Below are 15,705 nucleotides of genomic sequence, written 5' to 3'. Positions count from 1 at the left end.
AAAAGTCAAATCGCGTCATATTCAACACTATACCGCAATACTTTAAAGAAGTTTATATAATTGTATTCAAATGTCACAAACATATTTTAGGAATAAAATTATATTATGCATATCCAATATTATATGTTGACCTAATTTAGCTAAGACAAGTTACTTATTGGCCGATATATTGGCTATCAATTGGAAGTTTTAAATTCGTATTTTAGACAGATAAATTCTAGGTTTATTATTGCCGCGTTTTATCCAGTCTAGACATGAGGCAAAGCAAGAATGAAGACATGTTATTCTATATCTTCCTCTGCTTCCATAATAAAAATTAAATACGCGAATGAAACAAAAAAACTAGATCTCTGTCTGGCAGCTCTGGACAAATATGCAATATGCACATTTAGAGCTCTAGGTTTGTCACACCAACCTTGAGACAAAGTGGACAACCGGATCCGATCATGCATAAAAGACCACTGACGCTAGGGTAAACAAGAAGCAACTAATTTATCTTCTTAAAAAGATTGGTATTCTGTTCCATGAATAACCAAATAGCTTTCCTATTTTGGTTTACTATCCTACCTTCCCAATTCATTTGTGGTCTTAGTTCTTTTGACACCTTAGCATCACGGAACTTAAAACTATATATCCATAACTTTTCCAAAGAACCTTGATTTAATAGGTGCCTTAAAAATATTAACTGTATTGTAATATAATATTTAGGGATAAAATTAAGTAATAGACTGAACTACTTCCGTAGGCAAAGGAACCGATATAACCAACACTATAATCACCAAAACCTTAAGTTCTTAATCTGCATCAAATCAAAAGACCTCCCTCCTCTCCACTTGGTCCTTCCAACAGAGTGGAGGTCTTCCTCTTCCTCTGCTTCCCCGAAGGGTACTGCGTCGAATACCTTCAGAGCTGGAATGTTTTCGTCCATTCGGGCAACATGACCTCATATCTCATACAGCTCATCGTTCCACCGAATTCGATATTCGCCGAGGCCAACGTGCAAAGGACCATAAATCTTTCGCAGAACTTTTCTCTCGAAAACTCGCAACGTCGACTCATCGTTGTTGTCATCGTCCAAGCCTCTGCACCATATTGCAGGACGGGAATTATGAGTGACTTATAGATTTTGGTTTTTGTTTGTGGAGAGAGAACTTTGCTTCTTAATTGCCAATCCAGGCTGACATTGTTGGTGGTGTTTACGCTGATTCCAAGATGAACGAAATTATCTACGACTTCAAAGTTATGACTGTCAACAGTGACGTGAGATCTAGTCGCGAGTGCAACGATTGTTTGTTTGATGACAGGAGATATTTCGTCTTGCCCTCGTTCACTGCCAGACCCATCTGCTTAGCTTAGTTGTCCAGTCTGGAGAAGGCAGAAATAACAGCGCTATTGTTGAGGCCGATGAAATTGATACGATGATATGTGTACAGCAGCTGTACACTCTTATAGAAGATGGTACCTTCTCTATTTAGTTCTGCAGCTTCAACTATTTTCGCCAGAAGCAGGTTGAAGAAGTCGCACGATAGGGTATCGTCTTGTCTGAAACCTCGTTTGTTATTGAACGGCTCGGAGAGGTCCTTCCCGATCCTCATGGAGCTTTTGGTCTTGCTCAACGTCAGTTTACACAGCGGAATTAGTTTTGCGAGGATACCAAATTCAGACATCGCGGCATAAAGGCAGTTCCTTTTCGAGCTGTCGAAAGCAGCTTCGAAATCGACGAAGAGGGTGGTGTATATCTGGTCGGTTGTAGATTTGCCAGGTCTAAAGCCACGCAAAGGGAGGATGAATTTGATGATAAGGTCCAATCAGTTTGTTGACGGTGGGGTTAAATATTTCACCCAATACGCTCGATAGAAGCTTATATGCGATGTTGCGGAGACTTATCCCACGGTAGTTGGCGCCGATTGTGGGGTCTCCTTTTTTATGGATTAGGCAGAGCACACTTAAATTCCAATCGTAGGGCATGCTTTCGTCCGACCATATTTTACAAAGAATCTGATGCAGTTCCTTACCAGTCCTTTTGCCGCCGGCCYCCGCCGCTCTGCTGTTCTTCAGGAGGGTAATTGCTATTTAAACTTCTTCCTGGTCGGGCAATGGAACGTCTGCTCCATCGTCATCGATTGGGGAATCGGGTTCGTCTTCTCCTGGGGTTGTGCGTTCGCTGCATTCAGCAGGCTGGAGAAGTGTTCCCTCCATAATTTAAGTATGCTCTGGGCATCGGTGACTAGATCACCTTTGGGGGTTCTACAAGAGTATGCTCCGGTCTTGAAACCTTCTGTAAGCCGCCGCATTTTTTCGTAAAACTTTCGAGTATTACCCCTGTCGGCAAATGCGTCTCGCTTCCTTCTTCAATTCTCGTGTTGTGATCGATCGTAACGTTGCGAGGTATGCAGCCTGATTTCTCTCCGCTTTGACAAGGCACTCCTTGTCGTACCAGCTGTTCTTTTGCACTTTCCGAAAACCTATGGTTTCGGTAGCAGCTGTACGTAAGGAGTTTGAAATGCCGTTCCATACAAGTATAAGAAGCTGCTTTAACAAGAAACTGAAATAAAGTAAAAGAGAAACAAGACATTTTGGAACAACCAATCAGCGCTGCATTAGATATAAATAATATTTCTATACTCTAACAGTTTGACGGCTGCTGTCATGTAATATTTTAAGATGTGCGATTCAAAAGTGGGGTTGATCCCTGCTCAGATCATCTTTATTACGTTAGCCACAGAGAATAGGATTTTGTCTGGCGCATTTTGTATTCGGTTGCATGGAAACTATAATACCCTTCTCAAACACAAAATATTCTACACAATAAATTGATTTTAATCGGTCAGGTTGTATGACAGCTATTTGCTATTGTGACTCGATCTGACCAATTTCCTCGGAGATTGCACCGTAGCCTTGGAAAATAATCCATGACAAATTTCTTGAAGATATCTCGTCAAGTAAAAAAGTTTTTTTACGTGCACTTTATTCCGATTGTTCAGTTTGCTGTATATGCTATAGTGGCCCGATATCGGCGGTTCCGATAAATAAGCAGCTTGTTGGTGAAAAACGATTATCATTACCTCCTTTAACTGTTAAATTCTTGCCATACTTTCGTGTGACGTTAACTTGATATATATAAACAGGCTTACGTAGGGCCGCGAATATCCCACTTGAACAGCTGGAGACGCCTGACCGTTGTGATGCCCAGAACTCCTAAGTATGGTTTAAAAATAGCTAACCACATCTGTATATAATATGTAGCAAACATTGTTTCTGCTTGGTTGTTATTTCCAAAGCTCCTGCAACATTTTTGAAGTTAGGTCCCCCAAGAAAAGATTTCATTTGGTTTTCATTTTGTATTTCATATTATCTTAACTCATTTATCTTTATTGCATTCTAATGATAAGCTATATATATAGTATATTTTTGGATCTTATAATCTATTTACATTGACTCACTCAAAATTAACATACGATTTACGTACATATTTTCGAATATATTTTTGATTTCAACTTTCGAAATTTTGCTTACTTTTCCTACAAACGAGCTACAGTGAGCAAAGCAAAAAGTAATTTCAAAAGAAAACATATGATACCTTCAAACTATCAATAACTAGGAATAATCGAACTGCTAATGCTATATTATGCGAATATATAAGTAGATTAAATAATGGTAATTTAATTTATTTTTGAGTAGAGCGATGCAAAACTATTAACAATTCACTCAAATCGCTTCGCCATAAACTTCTATCTTATCTGTATGTTCATGTATGGGTGTGTGTGTGTGTGGATGCATGCATGTGACTGGGGATATGAATTAGTTAATTTGATTATATAGTTTAGAATCATTGGATCACGAAATACCAGCTCCGTCATTTACATATTTATTTACATCGAAATCGCAACTTTGCACATATGTACATACAGACATAGTAACCAATATTTTAATGAAATAACGAAATCATGCTGTACAGTGAATGGTAACATTGCATATGGTGAACTAACATCTAAAGTATGTATGTATGTATATTAGAGCAATTACCGCGGAGTGGAAAACGCGTAATTTTTTATTCATTTGGATTGTTGTCTTGTGTTTGATGTATTTGACCAGAAAAGGTACACAAATTTGCTTAAATTGCTCTATTCTCCTATGGGTATATTCACAGATTTATCTTAGGTCACTACCCGCAGCTGAGTTATTAACAACATTAGTTGAATCATCTTTTAAAATTAAATTAATTGTTCGGTTGTTTGCGATTATGTCCGGGATTCTTTGCACCATACCCACTTCCGACTTATCCTGACTCATCGCCTTTCATCGCAACCGAATAAACGAAATTATTTGAGGCAAGACAAAAAGAAGAATCGTTCTCATCGGTAAAGCCAGTTAAATCTAAAATGGCGCTGTTAGGGGTAGGCTAAGTAGAGGTCTAACTAGGAGTGTATCCTTAGACTTAAAGCCTATAAGAAAAATACTTCGGCGGGTACGTAGGTTGTCTTTATAATTTGTGAGTTAGCGACAATTATAGGCATAAGTGGGAACAGCAAACATTTAATACGTAAGAGATAAACTGATAGGTTCGACACCGGATGAAGCGGGTAATGCGTTCAAAACGCATGTTTTCAAGATACTTCAATGAGAGTGGCAAAAGTTCTTCGAAAGTTGGAATCGAAACAGCATGTTGGTCTTAATGGAGAATATGTTTAAAAACATTAAAGCGTTTCGCGACGATTAAAATTTGTTTTGGTTTTTGAATCCCGAAATATAAAAGTCAATGTACGCATAAAACAAATATAATATGCAAAATTAACATATATATTTTTCAAGTCTCAAAACGCGGATAATGTCTGTGGAACTTCCATCAACACTCAGACACATGTTTCTAAACTTTTAAGTCAGCAACATATAAAAAATAATATGCGAGGAATATTCTTGAAATAATTATGTGAATGTGGTAACAACATTGCAATCCTAATTACGGACATGAAGGTTCGAAGAAAGATTTTGTTTAACCTGACAGAGAAGATGGCTTGATTTTCAAATACACTCAGAGACTACTTAAGTATATCCTTGGAAGATTCTACTTACAAATTTTGTCTTTCACAAAACTTTTGCTGAAAATGTTTCACAAAAACTTATAAATAAATCGAACTTTTCGAACCAGGTGGAGTACAAAGATAATTCGCTACAACTCAGTTAGTTTAAGAAGTGAAGTTATATATATTCCGAATAATTGCATTTGTAACAAATATCGCTATTTTCCATAGATTAAATTGATAGATAAAAATAATTTATGAAAACTTAACCGTCTAAGAATCATTCCTCTGTATATAAAACCGTTAGCCAAGTGAAACAGTCAGAGAGCATCCATGTAAATACATAAGATATAAACCAGACTATTGCATTCAGCTTTAGTGCAATGTCCTACAATGTCTAAAACATTCTAAAATCTGGAGGAATCGAACAAGAGTTTTTGAATTGAAAAATAATAGCTTTATGTATAATCTATGATGTCTGAAAGAGGCGTAAACTATTCGCTCGCCGAAAACTATAATTCATTGTGAAATTGTTGACTGGCTCTCTAAAATGCCTGATTCATTCAATGTAACACCCTTATTTGGATTCTGCAAACTTGTGTGCCTCTGTTGAGAGAGAGAGCGAGAGCGAAGATCTACTAATTGAAGTGGTGCCTAGTATTAGTGCTTGTATGGGTGCCTGCGGCTGGTGTATCATGTGATCTCCGGCGGTGCGGCATTGTGGTTGTTGAGCGGCAAATCCGGTGACGTAGAGAATGGTCGATGCAAGAGCTGGGCGCTGTGATGATGGTGCTGATATGCCGAGGTGTCCTGCAACGCCGCAACGGTACTTAAGGTGGCCGCTATGCTGTTGGCTGTCGAGTTGAGTTTTTCTGGAGAATTGACACGTATTTTTGGAGGTGTGCAATCCACCGCATAACCTGGTGGCGGATAGTTTATGGCGGCGTGCAGGTGACTGCCATTCAAGCCGTGCGCCTGCCCCGGCAATTGTGGTTGTGGTCTAATGACGATCGGTTGAATGGGGAATTGCTGAGACATTTCTTTGAGGTTACTAAAACTTTGTAAATAACAACCGGCATTGAAGAGACTGGTCGCTGTGTCCAATTTAAATGGTGGCAAGCAGGTGGATAATGGTGTTGCTGTGGCGTATGTGGATGCTGCTACCAAATTACTAGCCGCAATGGAGGTGGCCAAGTCACGCGGTTTGTCATCATCGACACTGAGACTCTCTTCGCGATCGTTAGCACCGTTCGATGTGGAGCCAGGACTATGCTGTAGCTGAATACTACTAGGAACAGGTGAATGGGTGCCCAGTGAAATATCTGAGTCCGATGTATCTGATGCTATCGGGGATGGTGCTCCATCCGGCCGGCGACTGCGGCAAATGAGTCCAGAATTATTTTGATTATGTTGTATTCTGAAATGAAATAAGACATATTGGTTGTTAACATCTTGCTCGCAAGTTTACATACATAAAAGTAGATATATACATACATATCTATATAAACTACAACTTTAAAAGAGAATTGTCGACTAAGTTCGATAATTATATTAATTTTTATGAGAAACACGTAAGCAAGCTCTAATGGAGGAAATTTACCCACAGCCCAGAGTCCAAAGCCCAAGGCCAAATACCTATGTACCAGTTTTCATCACGATATCTCAAATTTTGCTCATGTTATCGCATGCACGGGCAGAAAGGTATCGGAGCGCTGATCATTTAAATATGTATGTAAGTATGTATATACATATAACCACATCCATATCTATATCGACTAGTTTTAGGTGTACAAACAACCGTTAGGTGCAGAAACCAATTAAAACCTCTGCAACATGATGCAAGGGTATAACAAAGTCGGCCACACAGTTTCTGGAGCAGTACTTCGGACTTATAACTAAAGAATAGAAAAAAAGCGAAGCAAATTGCTTCTGATACTTCTAATTATTTAATATTTTTTAATATAAAAAGAGATTAGCAAATAAAAAAATTATTTTTTAAATGAAAAAGTGTAAGGGAAAGACATAAAGTCAATAAAAGCATTCTCTGTCTGCTCTTCATAACCAAAGTTTTCGTGGACTTAGATCCAACTATCATCGAATTCTATAGTTGTGGTGTTCTGCTTCTGTTGCGAATCAGCGGTAACTACCACGAGGGTGGCCAAAATAATTCCGTTAAACATACAATCATTTAACAAAGCAACAAACACCTGAATACTCACATTACTACAATTGGTCAAATTGTTAAATAAAGTTTTGTTTCATTTCCGTTTAGAAAATTCCCATAGACGAAATAAAAACCTTCGCCACGGGAGCCAAATTAAGCTAAAGGTGTGAGATCTCCCAATAGCAAATGCCCTTACACCATTAACACTTACATATGGTATATCGACATAGGTATTTGGTGTATATAAGTATGTTTTTGGGTATCGTTTTTATACAATTCTAATTTCCAATCTAAAGTGTTAAGAAAAGTGGATAATTTGGGCGATTTCACGGCTTTAATAACACGTAATTTAGATGAAAAGCTTTCTATGATGTCAGACTTTTATTCTCACCATGCAATCACACATTTGTAGCGTTTCAGGTTCGCACCCAGCTAATCTCCCAAAGTATGAGTATTTAGTGCACATTCCTTATCTCACACGTTGATTTCGGCGAGCTTGAGAATATTTGGTTGAGTACTTATCAAAATTTGGTGTCAAGAAAAAACTACGGTTATTAAGTGATTAAAAAGTCTGCGCCATGTTGTGCTGAAGGAATTCAACATCTTAATATTGTTCCTCCAAGCATTCGTTTGTTCGGCTTTAATTTGATTCCGTTTCGTTGTCATTTATTGAAGGTCAAAGCAAATGAGTATCTGAACCAGAGGGTAGGGATACAACTGAACTCAGAGTAAACGTACCGTGGCTTACAGAAGTATGTATGTAAGAAGTAGTGTGTAGGGAAGAGCTCAAAACACTGATTGTTGCTTTGTCGTTTGCGAGACTTTTTGTGGTGATCATATTACCAATTCGGCCTCTTCACTTCAATGAATACTATAAGAATGCTTGACATGAGCCGATTAAGATTTTCCAAGTTTTGAATTTCAGTATTTCGTTCCGAAACACAAGACGTCAGTTCAGCGTTTGGCCAGTTAGCTAGCCAGACCTGGTTTGTGCTGAGGCAGCTACACGGTTAAGCAGCGCACAAAAAAGTCAACTTGACTTCCGCCCGAGTGCCAATGGAGTTGGCCAACCAATGGCATCGTAATAATGATGTGTCGCTTAGGTAGGTGCCACTGTATCACATTTCACAAAATCCTTATGCTGATGATACCCGTATATGGGACTACTTGTATGTTTAGTCAATTGTGTGGAAAATATTGTTTTTATGCGCTGAAGTTTGCAGTCGCTCTGATAAATACTGACGGTGCACAATGTCTTAATTTTAATCAGAAGTTAGTATTAATTACGGACAAGTAACCTTGAAAGCAGCTTCTTTGTCACGTACAATGCCAAGATTACGCCGATCTCGTGCCCAAAGTGCGGCAGTTACTTAAGTTAAGCTGAGAGGACAGGTAGTCAAGACACAAGACATCAAGCAGAAAGAGTCCATTGCTAAGTACTCGCAAGCAAAATATACACTCAAAAGAGCGATATCACAAGAAATGGCCTTATTTTTAAATATCTTAAGATATAGGATGACCCTTGGGAATATGAAAAATGTATGGACACATCCCACATAAGTTTACCCTGAACTGGGTATATTAATTTTGCAAGAAGTTTGTATCCCCTGGAAGGAAACGTCGGAAACTCTATAAAAGGTATATATGCATATATAGCATGATGAGACAATTTCGCCGTGTCTGTTTTTCCGCCCATCTACATATACGCTAACGACTTTCTATGCTTTTGAGATATCTCTTCAAGGATCTATTCGGTGTAATCAATGTTAATGTTTTTTATTGTTTTTTTTTTATATACTAACAACAGTTGCTCCCCATCAAAGTATAATTAATTAGGTTTATAATGTCTCTGTTTTTTTACTTGAACTATCCCGACTTTTATCTCTGCGGCAAATATACTGTGTCCCGGTTAAATCAAACGATTACTAAACAAGCAATATATCATGTTTCTTCTGATATGCCCGCTTGATGGCTCTGGCTAAAAACATATGTATATGAATTTAAGTATGTATTGTTCAAATGCCACTTGTTAGGGTAGAACAAATGGTTTTAACAACAATATCTCACTGAGCATCACATTTCATATTATTTGGCTATTTATATGTAATTTTAATAATTAACTCAAGTGGTAAGCATATATGGGTGTTTTTTACGAATATTACGACTCAATTATACGATTATGTTTTGACCATTCAGCATATATGTAAAATGTGTGAGGCAGTATTCCTCACAGCAGGTCCTACTCCTTAGAAGTGTGATGAAAAATGTACCCTATCAACTGACAACACAACAATTAGCCCACAAGCGCCGCACACGGCACGGCAGAAAAGCGAAGGAAAAGAGGTCGTGTTGGGAATTAAACAATTTAAAACTTCATTTGCGTCAAACGTAAATCAGACGTGTGAGACATCGGCGAGTTGAAGGCGCGACGTGTCAGTAGCTGCCACATAACGATGGCAATCGAACGTCGTTTAGATATGATGCCGAATGACTTTCGTACCGCGACGACTGAATGAATGCTTCTAAGCGAGTTGAGAAGGTGAAGTTGCACAACTACTATTTATGAAACTCCACTTATGTATGTTTAGTCGTCGGATCCCCACTTACCCCCTGGACCAGGTAGATTTCGGCCAACTGTGTGAGTAATGTTATTGTCATTAATCACTCAACACGAGCAGTTACCGCCGCTAAAACGCATTCACTCACTGCTCACTGCTCGCTGACCACCTCTTATAACTCTCAACTCACCGCCCATGGCTCGCTAATGTTGCGGTGTGAAGATGAGGTAGCGGTGAAGCAAGAAAATGCGACTGCACTGATTATTAATGTTATGTTGGGTCAATGGAATGCGAAGTGGAGAATGCTTTGCAGTGTAGGAAGCTCAACCGATAATTATGACAGAGCAAGAGTCAGCATGATTTCGATGATGTATTTCCAACATTAGGACCTGTTGGACACTCACTAAACCGTTCGCCAATTGTTCACCTACCAACCTTCCAGCTTACCAACCGATCTTCCCATCCCATTAGAACAGTGCAAGTGACAACACACACATTCGTCGTTGTTTTGCTTTAGGAGTGGCGATGTGTCGGCCGATGACTGATTGGATTCGTTTTCTGAGTGAGTCTGAAACTTATTGTTCATCGTTTGGTTGCCGCTTCGTTAATAGAGTAATCTGTAGCCAATGCGCTGCAGGCTGCTGGACGATTGGTGCTTTGTGCCGAGTACTAGTCGCCAATTGATGGGTAAGTAAGTGAGTTGTCCGTGGTGGCGGCGTGTATTGATTATTAAGTGTCATGCCGTGCTCCCAGTGAGGTGGATAGTTAGGAGGTCTGATTTGCTCCAACGTGTATGTGTATGTGACTGTGTAAGTGCCACCATGGCTATTATTTTATTATGTCTTTAAAGAGTACCGACTAACGATGGGTGAAAGACGATAAACGGTCAACTCATCCCTTGCTAAGGCTTAACTGATCACAGTCATAATTGCGTTAGCCTACGTTAGCCGCTGATTACAACAAATTACAACAAGAGCAATGATGAGTATCCAAAGGTGCGTAAGATATTATTCTACAATTTATCACAGATTGTTTTGTAAATAATAAGTAAAGTAAATATTATATACTTATATCTATTTTAGTCATAAAGTTAAAGAACAAGGAAGAATAGTTCGAGCACCGGCTCAGTAAAAATTAATATATCAGATTTGCTGATGCTACTGTGCCCTGCAATATCCGTTTCAGATGAATTCAAATCATGTATCGCCGAAGACTATTATGTGATATAAGGTCGACACAAGGATCAATATTAACTGGTCGAAAAGCGGAAGCATCTAAAGGAGCTCATCATAAAGTGTCGCAGACTACTCCATGAAAGGTTGGTATTTTGTTTAGGAAATAGAAAATACTTGTAGTGACATGATAATAGATCAGACGAAAACGGAGGGTAGTTGATGAGTTTTACTCTCCATTTAATTCATGTGGAAAACACGCACAGAAACCATTATCTTACCAAAATATTACTCGTAATAATCCCAACATTCTCGTAGTAAAGTTTTCACTGATACCAATAATTTCGCGATTTTTTCCCACCACTACAGCGCGTACACTATAAGTAGCTCGGGATGATATGGTCCTTGTTAGTGATTGATTGAAATTCTCATGGCCATTTTTAAATCGTATAAATGATGTAAATACAATTATCACAATATATAATATTCGCATCAACTCGTATGTCTCGGCATTCTTTTTATTTTTAAGCTTAACTCAAAACTTCGGACTTTGCTCCATTTCTGTTTTGAGAAAAATTTGCACAAGGAACAGGACATATCCGATTTGCCAAGAAGGAAACGTCGGAAACCCACAAAAATGTGTACATATGGTCAGATTGACGATCTTAGTCGATTTATCCACGTCCGCCAGTCTGTCTGTATGTACACGAATTACAAATAGTGCCCCACTCTTTGATACCCATCTGAAATTTTGCATACATCCTTTTCTCCCTGAGAAGCTGCTATCGCAACAGCCGATATCGGATAATTATAGCATATAGCTGTCATACAAACTGAACAAATCAAGTGAATAGCATTATGGATTTAGTGCAACCTCAACTAATGATTAATCTGGGTAATGTCGACTAATAATGAAAAGTAATAAGTTTTAGGTGTCAGTTTACATATTCCCAAATGAATCTAGTCCAATACCTGCTTTTGACACTTCAATGAGCGATGTCAAGCAGCGTGAACTGAAGAAGTGATTACTTTATTTCGTGTTTCATTCCCCTTTCATACGAATTCATTTACCAGTAAATAAATTATTAGGACTGTATAGCATGTAAGCATGTGTAATTCGGCGCCCGAAGAGGAATTACTCACACGCGCCAACCTGGTAAGTGTAAAGCATTATTAGCATTTGTGGCGAGCAGATTGCCCGCCACAAGCGACCACATGATAGGTCGAATCGCGCTCTATCTCGCCAATTGAAAGTGGACGTGGGTGTTGGTTGTTCATTCTGACAGTATGACGTTATGGTTACAAATACACATGAACACACAAGCATATTTATACAATTTTCTCTGATGAATGTGCGTGTTTGAACAAATGAATTGCAATTCAAAACATTTTGTATTTATCAAGTAAATTGAAATGAAATTACACTAACACGCACACACTTACAAAAACAACGTTAATAACCTACACTCCACATGAGTGGCGTTGAACGACGCAAAGCGATGATGTTTGAAATAAATAATAACCAACAAATGCGGCATAATAACAGCAACAATAACAATAACGACTTATTTGGGTTTGGATGTGTGGGTGTCGATGTGGGTGATCAATCAAAACTCTCAGAAATGAGAAAAGCAATCACAGCGTTATTAAGAGAAACTAAATAGGTAAGTGTTGGCACTGCAAGTAAATATGCTGGAAAATACTTAATATGTTATTTATAAGGCAATAATTCAATTTATACACAAGACTCGTGTGAATACTCTACTGAATCGGTTGTCGTTCCTAAAGGCTAAATATGAAACTGGGTAAAGGTTTCAGAGCATTCCCTATGGAACAAGTAATAAATTGAGCTATCTAAGTATGTATAATGGTGTTATCACAATCATCATTAAAATAGCGTTAATTCATTTGATTAAAAAAAAAAAAAAAACAATCTCCTATTTAGAGCAAACATGGTAACACGATTCTTATATAAAATACAACATTACAATTAAAGCAAGAAACAAAGTTTCCGGAACGCACTTGCACTGAATCATTTTGGAAAGAATTCCGAAGTTTCTGCTGCAACAAAGAATATAGTATCTATATGAAACTTATCCCAGAATTACCGTAAAGAGCACGACCATTTGTTTCTGATGCCAAGTTTTTTGAGCCAAAGAACTCATCTAAATTTACAGAATATTTTGAACTTTTCAAACTCCTATTGTTAGCCGATGGTAGGCACTTTAAAATCTGCACAAAGGGAATGTGTTCTAAAGCTAAAAGTCTCGACTGGAATGTATATATTTATAATCAATGCGCGCTTGACAAGAGAGTATGCGGATGTCTGAATAAAGTGCTTTAACCGTTATCTTCAATGCTACTAAGTTTTGTTTTGCATATTTTAGACCATTTTTATTATTGCGAATGGCTCGAAATACAAATGAAAAGAATACAATGAAAATAATGTTTGCAACACCCTCAAGGAAATGTCGGAGTTCCTATAAAATATATCGTATATTTGATCAGTATGACAAGCTGAGTCAAGTTAACCATGTCCGTCTGTATAAACGTTAACGGTTTTTGAGATATCGATCTGAAATTTCGCACATGGCTTTTCCCCTTAAAGAGGCTGCTCATTTGTTAGAACAGCCGATATCGGGATATTATAGCGTAACGCTGGAACAAAAATTGAGTTATTGAATGAATAATTTTTAATTATGAAGGATATTCTACTCTAATCTAATGTTTATTTTTGGGGTTTTTTTCTGTCATTTAGATAACTTTAAACTTAAAACTAATTAAAAAGTTTATAGAAGACTTACTTAAGGCGTTATTAAAATATATTTTGACGTGAAAAAAGCAAATTCTACACCACGAAAAGATCGTTGCACCACAAGTGCCGACCGATTGTTAATGTCTTCGATTCGGCACTCTCCACACTCCAGCGCTTTATAAGTTAAATAGTAATAAATTACAAATAATTAAATTATTCCTTAACAGTACTCTAAATTAATATTTTACTAACTTTTTAATTAAGTTTTAACTGTGATCTGATAGTCACAGGATTACTTTTTTTGTAAATGGCTATTTTCTGTACACAAAAACTTAGTTTTCGGAAGCAATTTTCTTTGAATTCGTGAAATACCCTAATGTATTTATGCACATAGCAAGAAAACTCGTTGAGACTCAAGTGCGTCTTGTAGAACACGAAAAGAATAAACATAGATACCAATAGTCTTGGAACACTTGACGTCAACTCAATCGATTCAGCTACGGCGATGGCAGCAAGGCGAAGAAAGCGCACTAGGAAAGCAAATACTTGTGTACATACATACATACATTAATACGCACATGTGTGTAAAAGCTACGGACTAACACTCGATCAACGCTGACAGCAAAGATTGTAACTAGAAAAGACTCGATATCCAATGACGCTTTCCAACTACTGTAACGGAGGCTGGGAACTAACAAAAGCAAACACATTTACATATATTACGAATCAATAAGAATCGTAATTCGTGTAACAGTAGGCAAACGGAAGTAGCTTGTCTTTGAAAATTCGGAAAGCAAGCGTGTATCTGCAAAATGTGAAAAGGAGAAAACAAATAGAAATTGATTGAGCATGAAAATGAAAGGGAGCATTTTTATACAATAGTATATTCGTACGTACATATGTATTTGAGCTTTCCGCTGCTTTGCTTGGGACTGCGAAAGCAATCTAGAATAAAGGTGTTGCAATTCGCGCCATGGGAAATTTGTATAAAATATTATAAATATTCAAAATGTTTGAGCTCAATTGTAAAGAGAAGTTATGTAAACAGTTTGTCAATGCCAGGTCCATGCTGAATTTGACACAAATGTTGATAACCTGAGCTGGTACTTAGGTGAGCTTTCGCTTTGATATGCAGATGAGGGTGGGTGGTGATTGGTGCATTCAATTAACACGTGCCCCTGTCGAAATTTAAATTCAGGTTCCATTTCATTTGGTAGTGTGCGAGTTCATATAGGTATACATATGTATATACATTCACAAGTGTATCAGAAAGCGTTTAAGTCAACAGATCGACTTTGGGTGACACTCTTCCGCCGGCAAAAGGTCCCAATTACTCTTTACAAAGTAAAAGTGTCGAATTTACGGTGTTGGGAATGATGCTAAAGCTTATTGGATTGTGAAGAACTTTCTGCAGCCTCATCATTTACATGCATCATTTATAACTTTTGATTGAACAATTATCACTGATTTAATGTGTAATATTTTAGAAAGCAGCGTCTCAAATTCAGGGTAAATAAACTTAAATAGACAAAATGCCGAGAATGAGATACGTCTCTTGAAGGGTCTTTTAACGACGTGAAGCGACAAATCGTAAGCCGTTTCAATTCATTTAGCAAACGGCAGCTGTTATGTAAATAGATAGGAATACATTTGATTATTTGCCCATCAATTATCACTAAAATGTTCCTGTCTTACGCCTATAGTCATAGAGTTTGGTGGTTTTCGAAGAACTTCTTCTATCAAGGAACCCTTTTGAAGAAATACTGATACTCTACAACAGGAATTAATTTGTAATTTACTAGACTTATTAGTCTTACGTTCCAATCGGAGTTAGGAAAATATTATATATGCGTACTATACAACGTTTATAAGGATAACATATCTTGTTTGCGCAAAGATTCAGTAATTTTTAGCTCCTACTCCAAGACTTTTTATTTCCTGTCTCAATAGAGTAGGACCGGGTAGATGGCTAATCCAAGGTTCGCACTTGGAGTACATACGAGTATAGTACTGTCCTTTGTGAATGCTCTCAATA

General features: G+C 37.7%; 1 protein-coding gene across 1 annotated transcript in view; it reads right to left on the bottom strand.

Moving 5' to 3' along the window:
* Window positions 1-3,372: 3,372 nt before the first annotated feature.
* Window positions 3,373-15,705, bottom strand: part of LOC108965511 (protein Optix) — a 31,097-nt gene continuing 18,764 nt past the window's right edge. The window contains exon 4 of the mRNA XM_018927986.1: window positions 3,373-6,438. Within this exon, the coding sequence (XP_018783531.1) occupies window positions 5,715-6,438 (724 nt within the window). The 3' untranslated portion in view covers window positions 3,373-5,714. The remainder of the gene's footprint in view (window positions 6,439-15,705) is intronic.

Source organism: Bactrocera latifrons, unplaced genomic scaffold (assembly GCF_001853355.1).
Source record: "Bactrocera latifrons isolate USDA-ARS-PBARC rearing strain unplaced genomic scaffold, ASM185335v1 scaffold_141, whole genome shotgun sequence".
NCBI lineage: Eukaryota > Metazoa > Arthropoda > Insecta > Diptera > Tephritidae > Bactrocera > Bactrocera latifrons.
The sequence above is the reverse complement of the archived record's forward strand: the minus strand, read 5'-3'. Positions and strand labels throughout refer to the sequence as shown.